The sequence below is a fragment of the Cygnus atratus genome, chromosome 2 (genome assembly GCF_013377495.2).
Source record: "Cygnus atratus isolate AKBS03 ecotype Queensland, Australia chromosome 2, CAtr_DNAZoo_HiC_assembly, whole genome shotgun sequence".
In the NCBI taxonomy this organism is placed as follows: Eukaryota; Metazoa; Chordata; class Aves; order Anseriformes; family Anatidae; genus Cygnus; species Cygnus atratus.
Window position 1 is genome coordinate 7,101,309 of NC_066363.1, and position 22,727 is coordinate 7,124,035.

General features: G+C 40.9%; 1 protein-coding gene across 1 annotated transcript in view; it reads right to left on the minus strand.

Annotated features, from left to right (window-relative positions):
- The window catches only part of PRKAG2 (protein kinase AMP-activated non-catalytic subunit gamma 2), a 216,917-nt gene extending 194,394 nt beyond the window's left edge, over nt 1-22,523 (minus strand). Inside the window, exon 1 of the mRNA XM_050708643.1 lies at nt 22,121-22,523. Within this exon, the coding sequence (XP_050564600.1) occupies nt 22,121-22,240 (120 nt within the window). The 5' untranslated portion in view covers nt 22,241-22,523. The remainder of the gene's footprint in view (nt 1-22,120) is intronic.
- Between the last annotated feature and the right edge of the window lie 204 nt (nt 22,524-22,727).

Genomic DNA, 22,727 nt, shown 5'->3' on the forward strand with positions numbered 1-22,727 from the left:
TCCTCTTCTCTTACGTATAGATCTTATCCCTGTTACTTGGAGGATGATCTTCATCAGCCACTATTGGCCATGGGGTCCCTGATCGGGATGTCACGATTTTGTTGCCTGCTGCCCATTTCCTCTGCTAATCCTCCTCTTGGAAGGGATTATTTTTAATTTCCATAACTGTGTTGGTTTTGCTTTGTTTTGTCTTTTGTATCCCCTTGGAGAGCATACTTTGTCCCCACAACCCTCCTCAGAGACTTAGCAGCTCTCTTTATCTCTTTCTTTGTGTCATTCAGCATTAGCAGCTTAGTCTGTGAGAAAACAAATCCTCTTTCTTGCTGATAAGAAGAGTCACTTACGCTACTCCTTCCCTTTGTTTTCCCCCTCTCTTTAGAGGGAAGATCTAGCCAGCCTTCATGCCACTTCCCGGGATGACGCAGGAAAGAACAAGATGCCCGGTGGACCACATGCGATTGCTACTGTGGTGAGTGCTTTTCTGATAATGCCCAGAAATGGTGGAGTCAGCACGGATTAAGGAAACAACGAAGTGCTCAGCATTTACAGCAGTGCTGAACACACACTGACGCATGTCAGGGTACACACTGCAGCCCCAGGGGAAGCAGCAGCACCATTGCTAGGTGAAAAGACTCCAGGTGACTTTATAAAAACACCTTTGCCCAGAAGAAAATCCTCTCTGGTAGAAGTACGTTGGTCATAGGGGCAGCGCAGCAGGAAGAGGAGCTGGTAGGAATAATGGTCACGAGAGCAGCAACCGGCTTCTCTTGACAAGCACCAACCACAGAGAGACAATTTCCTTGGCACAGCCCTCCCAGAAAATGGCCTCTTAAATCACCTTCACAGCCATGAGGTGAATTTCTACTTGGTTGAAATTCAAAAGGCCCGAAGTCTGCAACATAAAAGCATCGCGGTTTTCAGAGGAGCATAACTTCTCGAGCCCTTGCAGGGTGGTTGTGGGCTGAAGAGGCATTGAAATGGACGCTCAGCCTCCTCTCAAGGGGGTCTGGATTGGCAGCCGAGACAACGGCGATGCCAGGCCAGGCTCTAGGTGGTACTTGCTCTCTGGATAAACCCACCACTACAGGACTGGAAAACAGCAACTGTTTCAGAAGTGCTAAATCCACACACACACACAAATCCTTACTAAAGCATAAGCATTACCAAAGAGATCGCTTAAATATTTCACTACATTAGCTTACACGTGTGCAAACAGCTTTGTTCTTGAAATCTTACTGCTTTCTCAGCAGGAATCTAAATTCTCAGGAAAACCTTCAGAACACCTGCTTACATGGGATGGGGTGGGGGAGCAAACACCACTCTTTCTCAGCTTTAAGGAAAAGAGTTATTTCTGCAAGTTTCTGCTGTTCGGCAACACAACAGCTGCTCCAGCCTCGCTGTCAGCTTAAGCCAATTGTAAGTCATCAGTTTTCAGCACACAATGCAGCTGAAAGCGAATTCAGCTGGTAGCACTGTTGGAAACAAATCATTATTTGCCCAGAACTTATATTAACCTTTTATTTTCCTTCAATATCCCCACTGAAAAAGCACGGTTCATACCCTTCAAACAGACCAGAGAAAACAAGTAACAAAAAAGAAAAGGAAAAATGGAAATAAAAAGGGAAATAAGACACAAGAAAAGTTTATAAAATGTAGCAGAAAGAGAAGAAAAAGCTCTAGGAATTACCCCAAGCATTATTAGTCTGTCAAGCAAGCTGATGAAGATCTTGAAGCAGAATCTGAGCAACTTCTACTCCAGATGAGCTCAGATTCTCTCGAGAACTACATAGCTCATCAGTATACCACACTTGAAAATCAGGTTGGCCTAAACAGAGGGAGACCAAAGTATAAGCAGACTTAGCTCCAGGGATCGTGTTCTTTCAGCCATACCACCAAGCCCATTTGCTTGCACGAATGACTCTACTGTAAAGGTAAAGATATAGACAGCTACTACTGCTGCAAGGATGACAAAAGTAGTCCTAACTAAATGTGCTTAATTCTGTCTTATCTTTAGCAATTTGGTAAGGTAATGAATTCATCTTCCTGCACTGAACAGATCTATTTTCACTTGTGCTTCTGCAACAAGAAGTTTATATGCTATACAACCTATAGCAAATGCTATACAAATACTTTGCAAACATAAGCCCTGTTCTAGTGATCTATATTTTGTCAAGCTAAGTTCTAGCTAAAACCTGAATGAAAAAAAGGTAAAGTTAGAAAATTAAATTATTAGTCAAATTAATATATATATATTAAATCAAAAAGATCTATCACTTTCACTAAGACCTTGAAACCTCACAGAGTAGCACAGATCCATCTTTGGCTGTCTCTGTGAAACTCTGCCCAACTCTGGCCTAATGCTAAGCCAGATAATTGTGGAAGAGACCCCAATTGCTTAGTATGTTCTTCCAAAATTTACTTTGTAGATGGTGAACCCCTCTTTGTTAGCTCTCTCCTGTGCTCCTTCCTGCTGACACACCAGGCAGCACGGAGGAGAGCAAGGAATTTCAAGTCCCTAGTGCAAAGAAGCAGCTTTTTAAAACCCAGATGAACAACATAGTGGTTTTTTTTTTTTTCACTGTTTTGGAAATAGCTTTGTTCATTTTAGCTCAAGAATCCCCTCAAAATATTTTAAGCTGAGGCAGACAGCCTGGCTACCGAAGGCTCACTCACTAGCAGAAGCACCAGAGTAGCTCACTGGAAGGACTGGATAACATCACTGAGTGAAGGAAAAGAATCAAGGCTAATTTTATTAACTTGATTTAATGAATTTAGTTTATTCCCTGAATTCATGTTCTATGGACTATAATTTTGTCTAAAAACCTGAGAATTTAGCAGCTGGGTAGAGATGATCTGAAGTGTAGCAGTCTCTAAAGGTTAACAAGGAGCTATCATTGTAATGCTGCTATGGATAGAGCACCTGTGGTTACAGAACGTGTCAGGAAGCCTTCAGAGCAGATAAAAAGCTTTAATAAGATATATATATTAACATTGTGAAAACTCATCTGGAATAATGTGTACAGCTCTGGTCATCTGTGCTCAGGAAAGGTTAATTCAGCTGGGAACAGGTGCACCGACAGACTATTTTGATGACGAGCAGAACGGCGGCTCTCTTACGGGACGTGACTAAAAGAGATTGGCTTGCTCAGCTTTGCAGTCGACAGCTGAGAGCGTGTGCGATCACGCTCCAAAGTTACATACGGTGGACAAACACCACCGAGGGAGAAGAGAGATAAAGGACACTTTGTGGGTGCAATCATCAGATGGAAACAGATTGTGAATAAACTTGGGTTGGAAATTAGGAATGGAAAGACTGAAATTCTGGAGCAACATTCTAGCAAGAGCAACGGGGACAAAAAACGTAACTGCTCTGCAGACTGATGGAGTTTCTTACAAGGAAGTTATGATGGGGCTACCTACAGTATTTTCCTACAGGAAATGGAAATAAATGGCAGGTTAAAAGAAGGCTCCTTCTTGTTTTGTGCATATATTACAACAAGAAGGAAAAGATGTGGTAATTATTTCTAGTAGTTTTTCCAGGTTTAAGCAGTTGTGGAGACCCCTTAGCTGATAGATCTGCAGAACAGAAGCAGCCAAGATATCCAATGAATAGAAGATCAGAAAAGGCTACTGACATCTGGAAAGAAAAGTCATTCTATGTATGATGTGAGGGTCATCATAAAAAATATAGGATGATTCAGAAGGTTAATTCTGGACCATTTTCCAGATTTGGAAAGAGACTGGTATGCAACATGTGACCACGTGTCTCAGAGAGACACCATTTCAGCGTTCACAATATGCCAACCACATTCTTTTGCTAGACCTACATCAAAATATGCGAAGCCTGTTGTAAGAAGTCCTTGCTCCATGTCCTTCTCGGAAACCTCACATCAGATGTGCCACGTGGATTAAATGCAAAAGTACGCATGGAAATATGGGTGTGTACAGACACACCCCTATGCATATATATGTCACAAACATGGGATACTACTCATAAAAACAGATCATCCACTTACACAAGGGTCTGAAATGCCCCAAGATTTGGTGAGGAGTTGGATGATGACTCCAAAGTGGAATCAAGATGATCCAACTTATCTAAATCAACCAACAAACAGAAACGATCTCTGTAAACCTAATGAATAGCCTGGAAAAACAAGCAAACAAATGAAAGATATTTTTTTTTCAAATCTGAAATATTATATTTTTAGCTAGACTTGAAAGAGAAGCTCAAAAAGAGGAAGGGAAAGTTTTAAAAGTGAAATTAAAACTGAAATAGGACAGAGAAAGAAAAGAAAAAAAGGCTTCCTCAAAATGGTTTAGAAAGCAAATGTACCAACACTGCTCTTTTTCACTTTAAGCATTGACCAGCCACCACCATGGTCCCTGTCCCTACTTTCACCTGTCTCAGCCACCCGGAAGACTACTTTTATCTTATATATGAAAAGCAGACCCTCAGTAGCGGAATGCTGAGCTGATTTGTCACCGTATTTCCAGGTTCAAACCACAGTTCCCACGGTGAGGGAGTCTTTCGCAGCATACGCTCTTCCTCAGCTCTCCCTAGGGCTTAGGGAACAGCCGGCTCTCCAGAGGCATCAGCTGCTGTAACTTTGGGAGTCTGGTGACCTGGCTTTTAAAATAGTGGGAGTAACTTCCGCTGCTCCCTCAGCAGAGCTTTTATGGAGCCAAGAGCATGCCAAAACCCTGCTCACCCTTGTGCACAACTCGAGTAACAAAAGAGCAGCTGTGCTCAGTTTAAGGCAAGGCTCTACTTTCCCACTCCTGATTTAAAACTGGCTTATTTCCATCAGCAACAACATTATCCATCATTAACAACAATGAATGGCAGAGAATGGATGTTTTATGGGGAGCCATAGGCTCACAGTGCTATCTGATTCTGCTTCGACTGGGTCAAATTGACATCATCCCCAACCGAAGGCAGTAAATCTATTTACATAGGAGTCTGGCAACTCCTATGTACTTCATCACAGGTAAATTTCTGCAGCCAAAGGGAGGCTCATTACTGTTGATCTTACATATGAAAAGCTCCATACAGAGTCAGTGCGGAATCAGGACTAGTGTGGGCCAAGACATCTGCCAGTGCTGATTTACCTAGATCAATCTGGCTTTAAGCATGATGTTTTAGCTAATGTACAAGAATAGGGAGCCTATAAGCTCTACTTTCCATCTTGCTATGGACTTGGGCAAGTTACCTTTTATATTCTTGCTTTCCAGGCTTTAAATCAGAAATAATGATACTTCCAGGCAATTTGGGTATTAACTCATACATTTCTGCCAAACATTTTGAAATGTGCAGAAGGAAGAATACAGAGGAGGGCAGTCCATTAGGGTTATTATGTTATGTTGGCTCTAACACCACGCTTTCTTTTCAGAAGAGTTTTAAAACAAATATTTGGATCAAATACCCCATCAATAAAAACCTGGACACCCTCCAAGAGTCCACTTCTTTGGCAAGTTCAAATAAAGCAGATCTCCCCGTGTTTAACGTATAAGTGAAAACTGGAGCGCACAGAAAGCTGATATTAGAGGGTACAGTTGTCTGATAAGAGATATGATCTACAGACAATACACTGAATAGCATATGGGTAATAAGATGAGACTGGTGAATATCAGGATCTTGCAAATACCTGAGAGCTGACAGTCAGGTGATTGGTGAAATTTCAGGTTCAGCATAATTAGGGCATTGCAATTACTGATGGTTCAGTAGGAATTACACTGCCCTCCAAACCAGGAAGGCAGGATAGTGCTGGCAGTCAAAATGCTGGAGAGGCCTGGAATGAACAAAACCATATGTTTCTATATACAGAGAAATAAAACACTTGTATCCATTCAAGATCTCATGACACATTCCCTTTAGAAAATAAATTTTTACTCCAAACTCTGTTCCACAATTTGCATTTTTAGGTGATAATAGTTCTCCTTGTCAGATACGCCTGATGAAGTCATTTTCCTGAATTCCTGAAAAAAGTTTTCCCAGAACTGCTAAGTACCAGTGAAACACCTAGAGCTCTCTGTTCCAGAGCTATCTAAATGTCAGTCATAAATGGCAAAATAGAATTTTTAAAGCACTTTCGAGCTTTTCATATGAGAAGGCTTACAACGGTCCCCGAGTTTACTCCATGTACACCCAAGGTCAGTGCAGTCTGGGCTATATGCTCCCCTCAAGATCAAGAACAAAGTTGTCAGGGTGTTAGGGTCAAGACTGCCATGTTTCATACTACAGGGATATCCTTTTCCTCTGCAGTCCTGACATATGGAAGGAGAAGCACAGCTGGATCCAAGATAAAGCGAGTTTGTGGTTAGGAGGTTGCCCTGCTGCTCGGAGTCTAGCTAGTCTTGGCTTCAAGCACCAGATCGACTGTGTATTTTTGGGTTGTTGAGGAAATGAGACATTCATGACCTGATTCAGAAACTAAAGCTTTGGACAAAGTTTCAGATGAATCTGTTAATGAATTACCCACAATAGCTGAGTTTATGTTTGACTGAATTTCTATGGGCAGCTTAATGAATACATCTACTTGGAAAAGAGTTAAACCAAGATGCACACTCATACTTGCTCTACTTTGCCATTGTACATAAAATATACAAATATGTCGTGCAGTCACAGTTGCTTTACATATAATTTTGCAACAATAAAAAGTCAAGAGCAAGAAAACATTATGGCTATTGCTAGAATATACGTTTCCTTCCCAAAGTTATTACCTCCTGTGTAGCCCAACCAGTGTGCCAGACAAAGAACTCCCCCTCCAGCCCCTGGACATAAGTCCCATGTCTCCATTGGTATTATGGGTGGAAACTCCTCTTCTGAGCAGTTTGGTAACATGACACACAGCCAGGCTCATGGACAGCAGTGCTGAAAAGCCTGAATAACAGATTGTCCTAGTAAGGAAAATACGAACTTCTTAAGGCTTATTTTTAATTAGTTGCCAGATGGAAATGAAGTATTTTTCTTCAGAACTTTTAGAAGCTTCTCAGAAAAGTCAAGCTTTCCTCAGAACCAGCCTTATGTTCAAATAGGGACAGATAAAAGAACTTTTTTTTTCTATTAAAGAACTTTTTTTTCTATTAAATAAATCATGATAAACTCTGACATGATTTTCAGAAAAGAAAACAACATTAACTAAATCACCATGAGGATTCCAACATAAAACATCTAGCCAAGTATAAGTACTGCACATAAAAAAGCATATATTATGAAAACATACATAAAACTGTTTCAATTTACAGATCTTCAGCCTATTCACCGAGGCATACTTAATTTAAATGACTTAAAACTCCATAGAAAGTACATGATTTAGCCTTATAAATGTCTCTTGGTCCATACTGTCACCAGGCATCTACTTAAACAAAATATGGTCTGTCAGAACTCTGTATGGGCTTTTTGTACTTTGTCTCTATAATGCGGAGGTGAAAGAGAAAGGCTGAATGTATCTATTCTGGTCTGTGCACTTTGCCAATACTCACAGAGATATTTTAGGTTTCTGGCTCACAATGAGTTCAGCCTCTTACCTGCCTCCCCATTTAGACCACTGGAAGAAACCACAGCTTCAGAATTACTGTTGGAACATGATCAGAATAGTGGAGAGAGTGAATCATAGCATTAGCCACATATTACCACTCTACCTGAGTTTCTCTCATCTATCTCCATAAGAGATCTCTTAGACCATCCATTTTGCACAGTCCTTCTAAATGATACACTCAGACTTGTGGTAAACAGTGCTATGCAAATTGTCTACAAGGAGAGAGAGCTCTCAGTAGAATATCCAGAAGAAATTTAGATGTTTGTCAAATTACATTCTTGTAAAATTGAAAATATATATATATTTTTTGGTATTTATTAACAAGGTATTTATCAATACACCATACGTTTCTCATTTATACCAGCTATAAGAGCACTCACAAGCTGAGGTGGTTCCCTCTCCCATCCCTCTAACCTGCAAAAGAGCCATAACAAAACCTTAATAATTTCATTTTGAGCAGAAATAGTGCCTCCAGCGCTGACCCCACTGACTATAGCAGTTCCAGAGGTGGCATGGAAAACACTCCCACCAAGGCAAGTAATGCCAAAGTCAGGCCCCGTATATCTAGTGGTGAGCAGCCCATACAGATGGAAATCCTCCAGAAGGTTCAGCCACTCCTTGCTCAGCACTGAACAGACCACTCAGGCCAAAAAAAAAATCCTTTAAATCCCCTAAATTGCTAATTGTGGATATCTTCCATGAAATAGAAGGAGCATTGTAGCTCCCATTAGCATTAAGTAGCCTACCCTTAGGTAGCCAAGGTCCTCAGATGTTCTGAAAAACCTGACATTCATCCCTAAAGTCTACCGTTGTCTCAGGGATGCAAAGAAAATGAAAAAATCCTTTCAATAAAGACACAACATGTAACTGCAAGATTGATTTTTGTGGTGCTTGTATTTTATGATTGTGGTGGTTTTTTTTAGAAACTGTATCTAGAAATAGCAGTTAGTGCTTTTGGCTGGGAGGATACTGCTAAGGAATTACTATTTTTTTTCCAAAGGGTACGATGGCATTTGGAAATAACTGGATTACAAAAATAGGGACACATATTAAAGGGAAATCTGATGTGAAAACTGGAAGACTGGCAAGAAGACTGAAAAACTATCTTTTGGCAACAGGTTCAAAATCAGTCTTAGTCAGCAAAAATGTTTAGGAGATCACTAAGAAATGAAGTTCCCAACCCAGTGCCAGGAAGTCAGATTTCCTCACTATGACGATAAATATCTTCAGTGGTAATTGCTTAAAGACCAATCCTGCCTGTCAAAACAGAAGTGCCACAATGAATTGTTGTGAGGAATTTTATTTGGTGGACTTGATTTGTGCTCTGAGCCATGTTCAGTCTTTAGGGCTGTCCTCATGCTAACTTTCACAGCACTTAATTTAAATAATTTTCACTAAAACGAGATAAATCTATCTCTTTGGATAAACCATCATATCTTTCTACATTCTCTCTTTTCTGCAATGCTATCAGCAATCATATTTCTACCGGTCAATAGTTTTCCATCTTCCTTAACTCTATTATAATTTTCCATTTAAAATGCACTATGGCATAATCAGACTGCTTTTCAAGATCATCAGCTCTGGTAGGAGCAATATCTGTCTTGAAGAAAAAGAAATGGCACTGGCATAATCAATTTACTAATGACAGGTCCATTATACAATCAACAAATTGGTGTTTCTGCTCACTATTCCCTTTTCTCTTGCCTCCATAATAGCTCTTGGTTCAGATTTAGACTTTGCAATTCATGTAGTAAATGGATAAAGTAAGCATTTGGATTTTTACCAATTGCGTCGATTACTAATTGCAGCTGTTGCATTTTACTGCAAAAATACCTACTTTTCCACATAAGTATGATGATGATTCAGGAACAGATGAACATGCAAGTGCCCTGTGTATCACTTGTGTTTCGTGTTTCCTTGATGTAAAGAGCCTTTTCATCTCCACAAGATGATGAAGAACGCACAGGGCTGTGTAGCTAAATTCCACTGCATAGTAAAGTAGAAATTTACTCATTTTTCTGTATGAACCTCTATGACTTTCCCAATTTCATTTTCTGTTTTTCATTATTTTCTATAGCAACCATCCTATAGGATAGATGTTCCATTTTGTAGCTCATCCTAGCAAATGGTCATCCCTCCATCACTGTATTTACCTGATTTTTTTCAGGGTTTAAGGAAAATGCAGTTTAGACATTTCATTGCAACAATTCTGGAGAGGAAATTCTGTTTTTTATTCTTTTTTTTTCATTATGAATAAAAATCTCATCTATATAATTTTATTCTATTTCATTTGTTGTGTATAATTCATCTGCAAAGCACTGCAGCCTGCCTTGAGTTAGAGGACACAGTACTAATGAGATTCTCTGAGATATTTGACTGTGCTTTGGCAGAATATATCCAAAATGCCACTAGCATGTTACATTAAAATTAATTAATTTAAAATTCACATTTGCAATATTTAGTAGCCTGATAACTAGAACCAAAAATTAACATGGTTTCAGGTTAGCTCAGCAGTAAATTGCCACTACCTGTTACCGTCCACATCCCCAAATAACCAAAAAAGCCTCCACAGATAAATAACTAAAAAGAAACCTTCTAAAATAACCTGGCAAGGGCAGAGTAAAGCAGAGGATTCCTGTTGTGGGAGTTCTCCTGTGCAACAACTACATTCCCAACGAGCAAGCCCAGGCATATTTGTTTTTACGCAGCCATTTCCACACCAAGACACATTTCCATTCCCCCCTCCCTCCTTCTGCTTTTGTATTCCATCGTCCACATCAACAATTAGTGGAAGTGGCTGGCTGTGCCTGCTCACATTGTTCCCAGACTTTGCTCTCCCCCAGTGAGCTCTGAAGACCATGCGTTATTTGACATGACATGACTTGGAGGCCTTCTACAGCAACAGCTGTATGCAGGGAAGCAGAGAAAAGAAAGAAGAAAATTAGTCCAGGTTACAACCATCCTGGGTAGCAGGACACAAATTAATACTCCTTACTCTTTTACCACGTTGTCCTAGGTGATTGGCCTTTAATTTATTTAGTCTTGTAAATCCAAAACAAAAACAAAAACAAAAACAAAAAACAGGAAAGAGAGAGAGAGACAAGGAAAAAAAAAAAGGAAGAAAGAGAAACAGCAAAAAGGTCAAGATACAAAGTCAGCTAGCTGTTCTATTTGTTTTGTGACATTAAAACACAGGATATGAAATTGAAAATTATCTCCATATAGCTAGAAACTAAACCCAGATATTTTAACACCAGGCAGAAGCATATTCATAATGATTTTTTTTTTTCTGAAATCATTCAATATCTATTGCATTTTCCATCACAGTTCATTTCACTGGAACATGAGCAATTTGCCAGCCTGTACATACACACTGAACGTATTCAGCTTGTCGTAAACAGCTGCACACAGGGCAGCCTCCTTTCATACGTACACAGGCTCTGCACTTGTGTCCTTACGTTATTTTATTTTTTAAATTAACCTAACCAAGTACACAAAACTTTCAGGAGCATAAAACAAAATTAAGGGTAAACTATTGCTTTCTGGAAATGGACTCTTAGCAATTTCTTATCTCAAAACTGATGTTTCCTTAGGGTATATACTTAGTATTTCCTCTCATTTTGTTGCTGGAGTCCACAGAAATAAGATTTTACTGGGAGGTGATCCCCACGTGCATGTCCCCAGATGCTCAGGCTGTGTGTTCCAACTCTCATCATTAAAATGCATACACAGATCACTGCCATTGGTATTGACAGTCTTTGGTAATTACACGTGTGCCCTTTACTCCATTACTTTAACTCAAAAACAGTCAAGGCGATGAGCTGTTTTGCAGCAGATATGTACACAAAAATTTCGAATTGGTTACCCCATCGCCTTCTGACAACTTGAGGTGTTCTCTCATCTCTTTCCAGTGACCTTGACAAAGAGCAGCCTGTGAAGCAATATCGGCATCAACTTGTGCAAATCCAAACACTTTTAAACCCAAATACCTCTGTTTCATAAACTTTCGGACAAAAAGTCGACACAGATCGTGGCAGTGAAAGATATTTTTCCTTTTAAAACTTGTCTATTTAAGGGTCAATTTGAAATAACTATCCACAGTAAGTCTGAACACATTAAATGCCTGCAGTAGTTCACAATAAGTTTTAAACAGTAACACAGCAAAAAATATGTAAATAAAAAATCCTCCCAGCTTTGAAATGAGTGCAGCTTTTTCTCAAGTTACATTTATAAGTTAAAGGGGGTAGGAAAGGAATTTAGTTTGGAAGTCTTTATCATATGCAATAATTGGTCACTCTGTCAAACCTAAGTTCGTACATCAACTTTATTGTATCACAGTGAATTGCACCACACCAAGCACTGGTATTAGTTTCAGTTTTTATCATCAAGAGAACAGCTGCTATTTATTTCTTCCCAAATTACTTCTTGGTATTACTTTCAATCTCTGTTCCATAAAAAAGCAAGCTTCTGACTTTTTTTTTTCTTTTCTTTTGTTGTTGTTGTTTAGCTATCAGGTGCAAGAGGATGTTTTCCCCATTCAAAGCTGAAAATAAATTGGGAGTGGAAAAAGTAGGAAAACGAGCTTTTGTTTTGTAATACATGTACAAAGAACAGAAGGGGAAGAGTGGCATTTTGAAAGCCTGAAAGATGTAAAATTAGATTTTCAAACGTGCTTAAGGACTTCCTGATGCAGATGAACTAGTAGGATCTTCAAATACTGCAAAGAGAACTACCATGCCCAAAATCTTTTGAAAACTCCATCTCTCTGAACTACTAGCCTTCTTAGCACCTAGTACTTTTTCTCTAGGATGAATCTTGTGAATTGCATTTCAAGTACTTTGAGTAATCCATTGTTCTAGGGTTTTTTTGATCTCAGATTATAGTCAGATGGCCATCAAAAGTGAGTGAGTTACTGGGGCTCACCAAGTTACCACTCACCTGCCGAGTTGTTTTATCTGACAGTGCCCACTACGAAAATGAAACATGCTGGCTAATGAAGAAAGCATTTTAAGACAACATGTTTTACTCAGCTTTGCAACAGGACAGGAGGATGCACGTAGGCTATTAATAAAGCCAAACTGGCAAACAGCAGCTTGCTTTGCCTGGGTAACTGTTGGTTGGAGGCCACCAGGACAGCTGATGAATGCTGCATTACCCAAAGGTGAACAACATTTTTCTCTTACTAAGTAATAGAGACTAGTCCACTACCGTACATGACTAAGGAAGGCACGCTTCCTCTTTTCATGTCCTCAGTGTTTTACAATCAAAAATCAGTAGAGTTCATTTAACAGCAGCTTTTGCATGCCAGCTGATGAAGCCTCCACAGGCCTGCTCCAGTGAAAGGAGCCAACACTCTTTAAGTACACAATGAAGAAAAAGGAATTGAAGTAATTGCAGTTTTTTAATTACTGGTATTACTTTATAAAGAGAATTGTTGGCATGTACCCTCCTGCCTCTGCATAGCTTAGAGCTGCGTACAGTCATTCTCAAAAACATTAAAAAAATAAGGAAAATGTATAATTAATCATCATCCAACTAAAAGAAGTCTATTAAATTAGTATTTACCTTTAACATCAACTAACTAAATAAAAGGACAAAGGGAACAGCTGAGTAACATTTCTTACCTCCCATTCACCTCCAACTATAAATCTTATGTTTATGAATAATGTTGGCTCAACTTTTCAAATGGCAGAAGCTCTCCATTTTCCCACAAAAAAATAGAGAGCTGGTGTAACATTAATGGAGGGAGTATCCAAGAATAGTTTGAGACAATGCTGGTATTCTCTCTCCTGCAGTAGCTGGCAGCAGGATTGGGGAATGCCCAGCTGTGGCAACTGAAAGAAGTCGTCAACAGATTGAAGGAATGGAGACAGGATGCCTGCAAACTCTTTGGAGGGTGCTGTAGGTTGGTACAATGCTGTTTGGGATGCTCCAAAGCCCATCTGCTTGAGTTTATAGATGACTACACACTAAATGGCTGAAGATCCCCTGTTTCAAGAACTCTGCACCTAATGTGCCAACACCGATTCAGAAAAGGAAAAAAAAAAAAAAGACAAAAAAGACTAATCTTTCACAACTTTCAACAACCACACGAACCATATGGAGAGTGTGATAAGTAGGAACACTCATTGATGTGTCACTTTGGGTGCTAGAATTTAATGTAGTCTTCTCTCATTTATTTAATCTCCTCAATCCTTGGTTTTCCTGATCAGACTGTCAAAAGAGCACTAATGTTATTTTAGGACACAGAATGATGGTAGACAAAAACTGGAATCCTTTCACTTAACACAGATTTTCAAAAAACAAAAGGAAAAATACTTTCAGTCACTGCTGACTTAGGCTGAGCTTGTACACTGTTTCTTCTGTGAAAAATACCACAGGAAGAAGGATGGGGTTATTGTTAAGGTAAATGAACTAGGTCTCAAGAGTTCATGAGTGCAACTGCCACACTCCTCTACAACATGGGAAAAGTTGCTTAAACTCCAACCATCTACCTGAATATCAGTACTGCAGGAACAGTACTGTTTCCTCTCATGTCTCCAGTCTATAACACCTTTCAAGTCCTTAAATTCTTCAGTTTGTCTCTACCAACATATGCATCCTATGTGTGCATGGATATCTAGCTCAAAAGCATTAGGTTGTGCATGGAATGAGCATCCCATAGGGGTTTCGGTGTGGCATACTGATACTTAAAAAAAATACATTGAAAGTGGTTCATAGTTTACCAGCCACCATGTTAAAACAATGGAAATGTGACACAAAAATCTATTATTATTTTGCACTGTATGCATGGAATATTCTTTGTGGATCTCATGCTTCAGCCACTCATCAGTGCAAAGCTTACATCCAGGACTCTCTTCCGTCCAACCTCAGGCAATAAAGCAGATAGACATTCAGATAACTAGGTGATGATTTCATGCTCTTGAACTGTCTTTCCTCATGCTTCTTGATTTAGATCATACTTCCAACACAGAAGCCCTGATTAATACTCTGTAACAGCAAATCCCCCTCTAATTAATTTATGCAAAAGGAATGACAAGGCATGATGAAAACCACATTCCAGAAGATGCAAGGCTCTACTGAGAAGCTGGCAAGCTCCCATACGTATTGTGATAACATTGACTAAGCATCTTTTTTAGTCTCTTCCTTACTCTCCCCTTCTTCCACAAGCCTTTTTGGGAACATTGTGCCTCCAGTTTCCACTCCCATCTTAGAGCATGTTTTTCTCAGAAGCCCCTACGCTACATGATCAAATCCAATTTCACTTCCCAAATGAGTATTATGCTTATGGAACAGGATCCAAATAACTGTGGAGCTATTCAGTTTGCCTGGCTAGCAGCTAAACAATATTTAGTCTCAATGAGCTTTCACTTGCCCAAATGCATTCCTTCAGAGCAATGAAGCTGTGTGGTCTTCATCCTTGGAGATATCCAAAACGTGATAAAACAAGGAGCAACACACTGTGACTCTACTCTCAGCTGCAGAACTGGACTAAACAATATCCAGAGATGTCTCCTGACCTCATTTTTTCCACGATTCTGTATAAAATACTTGTTGGTAGTTACACCTTTGAAAGGCAACATCACCAACTATACCTTTTCAATGGAGAGCTTGTCTTCACTGCAGTATTTCTTCATGCTTGATTTCAAATTTTACCCCTAATCCAGGTCAGCAGGTATCGATTTCTAACTCCACAGAAAATATGGAGTTAGAAATCCAAACTTCTCTAAAGGAATCAACAGGCACATAGCTTCTAAAAACCAGATCTGAACACCAGTGATTCATCAAAGACCATTAGGAAGTCTACAACTAGGCAGGAAAATCCTGTGTTTTGTAGTGCTGTACACCAGCACTCTAGCCACTGTGATAGCTTTTATTTCTGCAGCTCTCAGAAGCAGGGTGTTTTATTTTCATTGTTCCGATAGCATTACCAATGTGAAAACTTGACTGCAAATTGCACAATGCCTGTTGTGAATAAATGATGATAAAGGTTTCATAACATGGCAGATAATGCTTATAATGCACACATTTCCTCCTAATGAAACTCCAGATCTATGAATGTGTTCTCCAGGAGCTTAAAAAGGGTATGTAGCTCTATCATCCTGATTGCAAAAATAGATTAAGTCTTCAGCTTATGACATAGGTTCTGTTTTTGGAAGAGAATATCATCAGCACCCTGTGTAATAATGACCAAAAGGTCTGAACAATCACGGTGTGTAATATAAATGACAACCATGAAACACATTCTGCAATGCATCTGCTATGGAGCCCACTAAGTCACGCTTACATAATGTAATTTACTGTTTTAAAGATTTCATATGTAGTTATATGCAAGCAGTTTGTGAGGCAGTATTACAGAAGCAAACATTAAATTGATGCATTACATTCCAATTCCTGCAACCATACAAAGAAAAATCAGTCTGCTGCAGAAATTTTCATATACGCTACTGTTTCAACTCACTGCTAGTATGAGAATAATGTAATTCTAATTGTAATTACTAATTGTAATTCTAATTGTAATTACTAATTCTAGTAATTCACTAGTAGCATAGTACTATACTATACCACCAAACCAACAAACATATTGTATCTTTATTGATGGTATCTTATATTTATGTGTATACATAAGATCGTCTTTTCAGTCACATGCAAAACATACTCCATTCAAGATACATTCAAGCTGCTTTTTCTTTTGGGCTTTGAAGACTTGCACTCTCCCTATTTGCCAGGCCATAGCACGTTCTCTTGTGTGTAGTAGAAAACTGTAACAGTGGTCCTCTGCAACTAGAGCAGGTTCTGAAAGCAAGCTAATTATTGAAGCCTGACAATCAGCTTAGGATAATGTAGCCCACAAAAGGGTTATTTTTATGCCGGACAGCCTTATTCTTCATTTCTCTTGGAACTGACTCTGCTCTTTCATTATTCCCTATACATGGAACACTTTTTGATATAAATGCAGCTTTTCTTCAAAATAATGAAAATTAAAAGTCTCCACACACCATGTATGCCCATAACTCAGTCTACAAACAACCATGCTGATGCTGTTTTGACTTTCTACTATTTTCTACTTATTTCTTTTCCCATTAGCTGTGCTGAGCCGACCACAGGGTCATGCCAACCTACACTGCCCATACATCATCAACAAAATGATTGTTTAACCCTGTCTTCAGAGGCAAATTCTGCTTTTGGTCACCTCTGAGCAGGTCCCTTGAAAGCAATGTGGTGCCCAGGTGAGATTTTACAATAAGTTGAACCTTGCAGGTCTGTGAATAGGCACTGGAACCTCCCAGGTACTAATGTGGGCACGCATGAACCACAGGATATTAATGGAAATGATTCATGAGAAGGAAAGAATGCAGCTGGTTTTCTCATATCCTTGGACTGGCACATGGGGAAAGAAAACAACGATCTCAAAAGCTAAGATTTTGAGCAGTCACTGATGCCGACACAACATGGTGCAATGCCATCTGCTCTCTAAGTAACAGTGTGACTAACTTTACATGATGGGAACTATTAAAGGTAGTTTAACACTTAACCACATGAATCCTCTTTGGCAAAGGACAACAAATTCATGAACTTAATTTCATTCCTCTTTGTCTTACTCTCACCATCAAAAGACCTTTACTTTCCTCATCACTCCCAGCCCCTCTAGGAGAATGACATTTTCTTCTATTTCTGTAGTTCCCAGTACAAGCATGGTGTGAATAACCTTCTAAGAAGCCAAATCTTACAATCCACATTTCTGTAAGGTTTATTCCACATTCATGACTTCTTCCTCCAATGAAATTCACTTTCCTGCAAACCCACAGACCTCACAGGGCTCACAGGGATAAATAATGGAGGGTGATGAGATAATTTAGGAGTAGAATCTCCTAGCAGAAAAAGTGATGTTTCAAAGAAGCAGTGCTTTTCAATAAGATGATGATCGGTTTTCCTTATGCTTTAAAACTAAAAAGACTAAGAGCTTCTTTAAGTACAGTGGCAGCTACTGTTACTGCAAATATGAATCCGTTATTCTTTCCTTCAGATAGATTCAAAGTGCAATCTCAAAGCTCCTAAGCAAATACCTGTTGCCCTCTTCAGATCTTTAATATATCAGCCCCTTAGGCAGGACTCCAAATATAAAATTCAAGGCCACAGAAGCTCAGGACAACTTAGATTCCTCCCTGCGAGAGCAAGGACAATCGCAGATTTAATTTTAGGGAAAATTTTCTCTCTCCTCTTTGACTCCCTTCACCACCTCTTCCCAAGAAAACAAACTTTTTTTTTCATTCTTAGATCAAATTGGAAGCTGATTCCCTCATCTTTGAAAGAACTGACCTGCTTATTTCTCATGTGCAGCTTTCTAAAGTGTTCCTTAGATTCAAGTGCAGTTCTCATCAGCCCACCCAGAAATTACCAGGAGACAAGCACCCTGCAAAAACTGTGCCAGAACAAAATCATTTCACAGTGACTTATTAGGCATGCAGTCATTAATGACTATGCAAGCGTGGCGAGCAAGATGGAAGGGCAGAGCCTGAGCCAACACGAGCTGTCAGGACGGCGTTGTAACCTATCAGGTTAGAAAAATTTGAGCCATCTGATGTTTCAGCCTGGCATCCCAACATAATAACAGGCCTGGAAGCAGCAAAGAATTTGCACATTGGGGAATGTGTTCAGAAGCTTGGCAGATGACAAAGAAATAGGCAAGAGTGCAGAGATGTTTGGGTGACGTTGACAAGAAAGAATCGTGGTCTCCAAGAGCCTCCTTGCAATGCATCAGCTTTGCCGTCAGGGCTGAAGTGTCAGACGCAATAGCCACTTCACCAGGCTGAAAGAAGATGTTTTCATATTCATTTGCAGATGTTATTTTTGTCCTTATTGTGAAAAAAATCTTTGTTCTCTTGCATAAAAAGTCACCTTGTGATATATTTGCGTACAATCCAAGGAAGTGCCAAGGTGCTGTAATGCTCACCTGCTGGGAGCAGCAGGTGCTTGGCACTTGCCATGGCGAAGCTCTTGAGACAGGTTCTGCTCTCATTTGCACTAGTGTAAACACTCTCAACTTTGCTGGCACTGACTGAATTATCCCAGCTGAAATTCAAAGCAAGCAAGAGCAGAATCTCTCCTTTTTTTCTGCAGCAACACAGGATTACAATGGTAACGTTAGCATTAGAGCAGATCAATTTTGCAAGATGACAGAAGAACATGCTGATCTCACTACTGTGAGCTCCTACTCAGCAGACAATTGCAACCCATCTTAGAACAGGGTTTTTTAAATGTTCAAAGTAATGTGGCAGCTAATGGCTTAAAGTCTAATGGCTTAAAAAGGAATTCTATAATGCTAATGTCTTCATATTACAGACATGATGCATCTAGAGAGCAAAGAGTTGTATCCAAATCTGTAGCAGATTTCAAGAGTATTGGACCAGAAATTTCCATTTAGGCAGCTCTAATTTCAAGCCCTCAGAACATGCTGCTGGGAAAGACAGAGGCTGATACGACCTCTACCTTACAAAGGCTCCTGCGACCACATTACGGTCCGTCTAAATCACTAGTTTGTCAGTTGTGCATTTACAAAGGAAACGAAAAATAAACCAAAAAGTTGTTCAATCAGTCCAGCAATTTAGCAGATCCTTCCCTGCCATGCTAACAGAAAACGGTGGCCCCTGCTTCTCTCTGGGTTGCTGAATGACAAGTTGAGGGGAGCTAGGAAACCCAACTAGCAGGAACTTAGTGGTCAACCACTATTCCCAGAAGCAAATGTTGGGCGCCACTGTCCCGAAGGAGATTCAGCACAGAAAGAAGGTAAAAATAGAGTGTTTTGAGACTTTCTATATAATGTTTTGATGCTTTTGCTTGAGAAAGATGTACCTGAGAAATGCCCTGGAGTGTTGCAAGACACAAAAGCAGCTTTCTTAAACTGATATTTTTTCCCCACCGTCCGAGGCCAATTCAGAAACAAAAGAAAACAACAAAAAAAGAGGGAATAAAAGCATACAAGTTTTATTTTCAGACATGTCTATTACTCCCCAGTCTTCTAGCCATTATGTATTATGTATACAATTATGTAGTGTATTTTGCACCATTCACCTTTTTTTTTTCCCCCACAATATTTATCATCACTTTTTAATTCAGGATTTCTACACGATTAATAAATATGTTTTAGGGTAGCCTGCGTCACACCAGCACCTTTCTGGCCCACTGCTCTCTCTTTCAGAATTGACTCCGCTCTCTCTTCCTGTTCAGACCTTTTCAGTTCCTAATTTGAAGATGTCAATGAGCAAGAATTACATGTCTCAGCAATAAACATGATCTCACAGCAAAACAAAGAAGAGGATGAACAAAATAAAAATTACTGTCTGGTGAAAGCTCCCTTGACAACTACAGTTACACTGACAGGCGCCACTGAAATAATAGGAATGATGCTTCAAAACAACAGCCAAGAAAACGTTATGAAAGAGAAAAAAAAAAAAAACACTCTAAATGGGCCTTTTCAAATGCAGATTCCACTGTCAAATGAGGAGAATGACAAAAATGTTCTTATAGCATAGTCATATTTAAACTGCCAGATAACAGAAATCCACCAAAAATGAGAGTACTACCTGAAAGAATTTGGGTCCGATAGCCCATTTCAGGAATATTGAAATGATGCAAAATGAATCAAAAGGATCATATTTTGGGGGTAGAAAGGAGAAATGAAAAGTGTTCGTTCAATTCAGTCTCGAATTGCTCCCAGCTGGGGCAACAATAAAACTCACATGGACTTCAGTGCACTGTCAGGCATTTGTGGCTGAGTAACTACCACTATGTAGAAGATAAACTACAAAGCAAAGAAACTAAATGGTTAACGAACATGAAGAATTATCATCTGGTACCAGTGATGTTCCATCCAAGACAAAACTAAGCAACACTCATGACAAAAGGCTGTCTACAGGCTTAAGGAAGTGATTAGGAGAGAGCATCAGCCTTCATCTGTTCAGTGAACAAGTTATTCAGCGTTGTCTTCCACCTTAGCTTCACAGCCATAAAGTGGGGCAAACTGCTCCAAGTACTGGTGTGGTCAGAGATGTCTGGTGCTTGGTTTGATTTCATAAGCACCGGACGGATCCTGTAAGATCCTGCAGCAACCACAGCATCTCCCAGGCTACCTGTGGCTCTTCAGCAGGCAGAAAATGCATTTTCTCTGAGCAGAGGTGGAGATAGAGCTGCACAGCAGGTCCTGGCTAGACTGAATCAGAGGAAGGGGGCTGTGGAAAGAGCTGGTAACGCAGCAAGGCGGCAGACAGGATGGAAAGGAAAAAGGTGTACAGTGTGAGCAGCGCTCAGACCCGGTAAAGCTAATTTTCACGGTATTTTACACTCCTATTATGAAGTCCTGCCAGTAACGTGGCAAAGATCGCTGCCTAAAAATTCCAGCCCCAAACACACAGGCAACACCCCTGTGAGCAGAAACAGACCCGGCTATCCTAGGATCGAGCGCACTCACGCAGCGCAGCAGAAGTTTGGCTTGGGCTCCTGGGCTTGCATTCCTCCCCAGAGAAAAACGAAATGTGCAGAAGAGCCATGGATTTCTCCTCCATTTTATTCCACGCACTCAAGACACCTAATAAATTTGCTTTGACTTCTTATTCTTCTCTAAAAGAAAGGAAAAAAACTTAGAAATATCTTCTTTGCTCCCTGGTGGCCTGGCAGAGACTTGTGTAGGACTGTTTCCCACTTTTGTATAATGAGATAAAAGAAAAACAGATTGCGCAGGAAAAGATATTGGGGCTCAGACATTTTTTATTTTTTATTTTTGCCAGAAGTACTGGAACCAAAAAGATGTTGGTACTGAGAATAGAAAAACTAGTTACAGAGATAACAAGAATGTCCTAATAGTAAAGAAAAGCAGCAAATAAACTTTTGAAAGAGATGTAAACTCTGAAGACCCAGATAATAAGGCAGCCTCTGAGTACTCACAGGGACCAGAGCGAAACTTTCGGTCTGAGGTTATTTGGTATCTATACGCTACAGCTTCTCGCCTGTTTTACGGCATGACCGTGCAAAACAAAACTGAGTCGGTGCACAGGCTGCATGGCTCCCTTGTCTGCTCCACCGTGACAATGCCACTGTCCCTGCCTTCTCAGCAACAAACACAGTGCTCGTGTCAAAATCTGGGCTCCCGAGCCCTGGGAAATTCAGCCGCGGGCTGGTTTTGAGCCACGGCAGCGTCAGGTTAAACGCTCCGATTCAGCCTCAAGGCACGGACAGTTCCCGGAGCCAAAGCTGGCGCTGCTGAGCCCCGCGTTTGGGGGTGACCAGGCTTCTCCCTGAGCCACGCTACAAGGAGCGATCCCACAGCTGAGTTATCCTCGCTGCTGGTGCCACTCGCTGCAGGCAGGACCCCACGGGACACCCCCCCCCCCCCCCCTCCCCTTGCTCCAGCCCAACCCAAACGCGGAGGACTCGCCTGTTGCACCCCAAAACCTCCAGACCTCGGTGTAAGCAGCGGGAACCCCCTTTCCCTGCCTCCAGCCGTGGTGAGGCTCAGAGAAAGCCGTGCCCCGGTGCCCAAGGCACAGCCAGCCGCCGAAGGGGAGGAAGAGCAGGGAGCCACTTACGGGGATGTGCACTCGCAGCATGAGTTTCTTCTGGCTGGAGCTTTTCCTGCTGCTGCTGCTGCTGCTGCTGCTGCTGCTGGAGGCATCTTTCTTCTTGGTGTCCATGGCAGTGCTCCCCATCCCTGCACCCCGGCGTGGTGCCGGGCGATGGATCCGCAGAGGAAAGCTGCTCGTCCCCTACCCCACCGGCCGCGGTTACTCCAGGCTCCTTAAAATTATTTTTTTTTCCTTTTTTTTTTTTTTTTTAATGGCCTTAGGAAATAGGAGGGGGGGGGGGGGGGGGAAGAAGCGGAGGGAAGGGGAGGAGTTTCTCCAGCCCCAGCCTTTAATCCCAGAAGCGAGGTGTCAGGGGGACCTTCTCAGGAGCATGAGATGCCCCTGGGTGCGCTGCTCGCTTTCTCACTCTTCCGCCCTTTCAAAAATATCCGGAGCATCCTGCGGGGGGGGGGGGGGGGGGAGGTTAAGGGGTTAAGAAAGTTTCCTTCCCTTCTCGCAGCCCGGCCGCGCTCTCCCTGAAAGAAATCAAACCCCGAGCTCCCTCCCCTAAAGAAGAAGAAGAAATAAAACCCCAACGCCACGAACGCCCGCAGCCCCCTTCCCAGCCCCG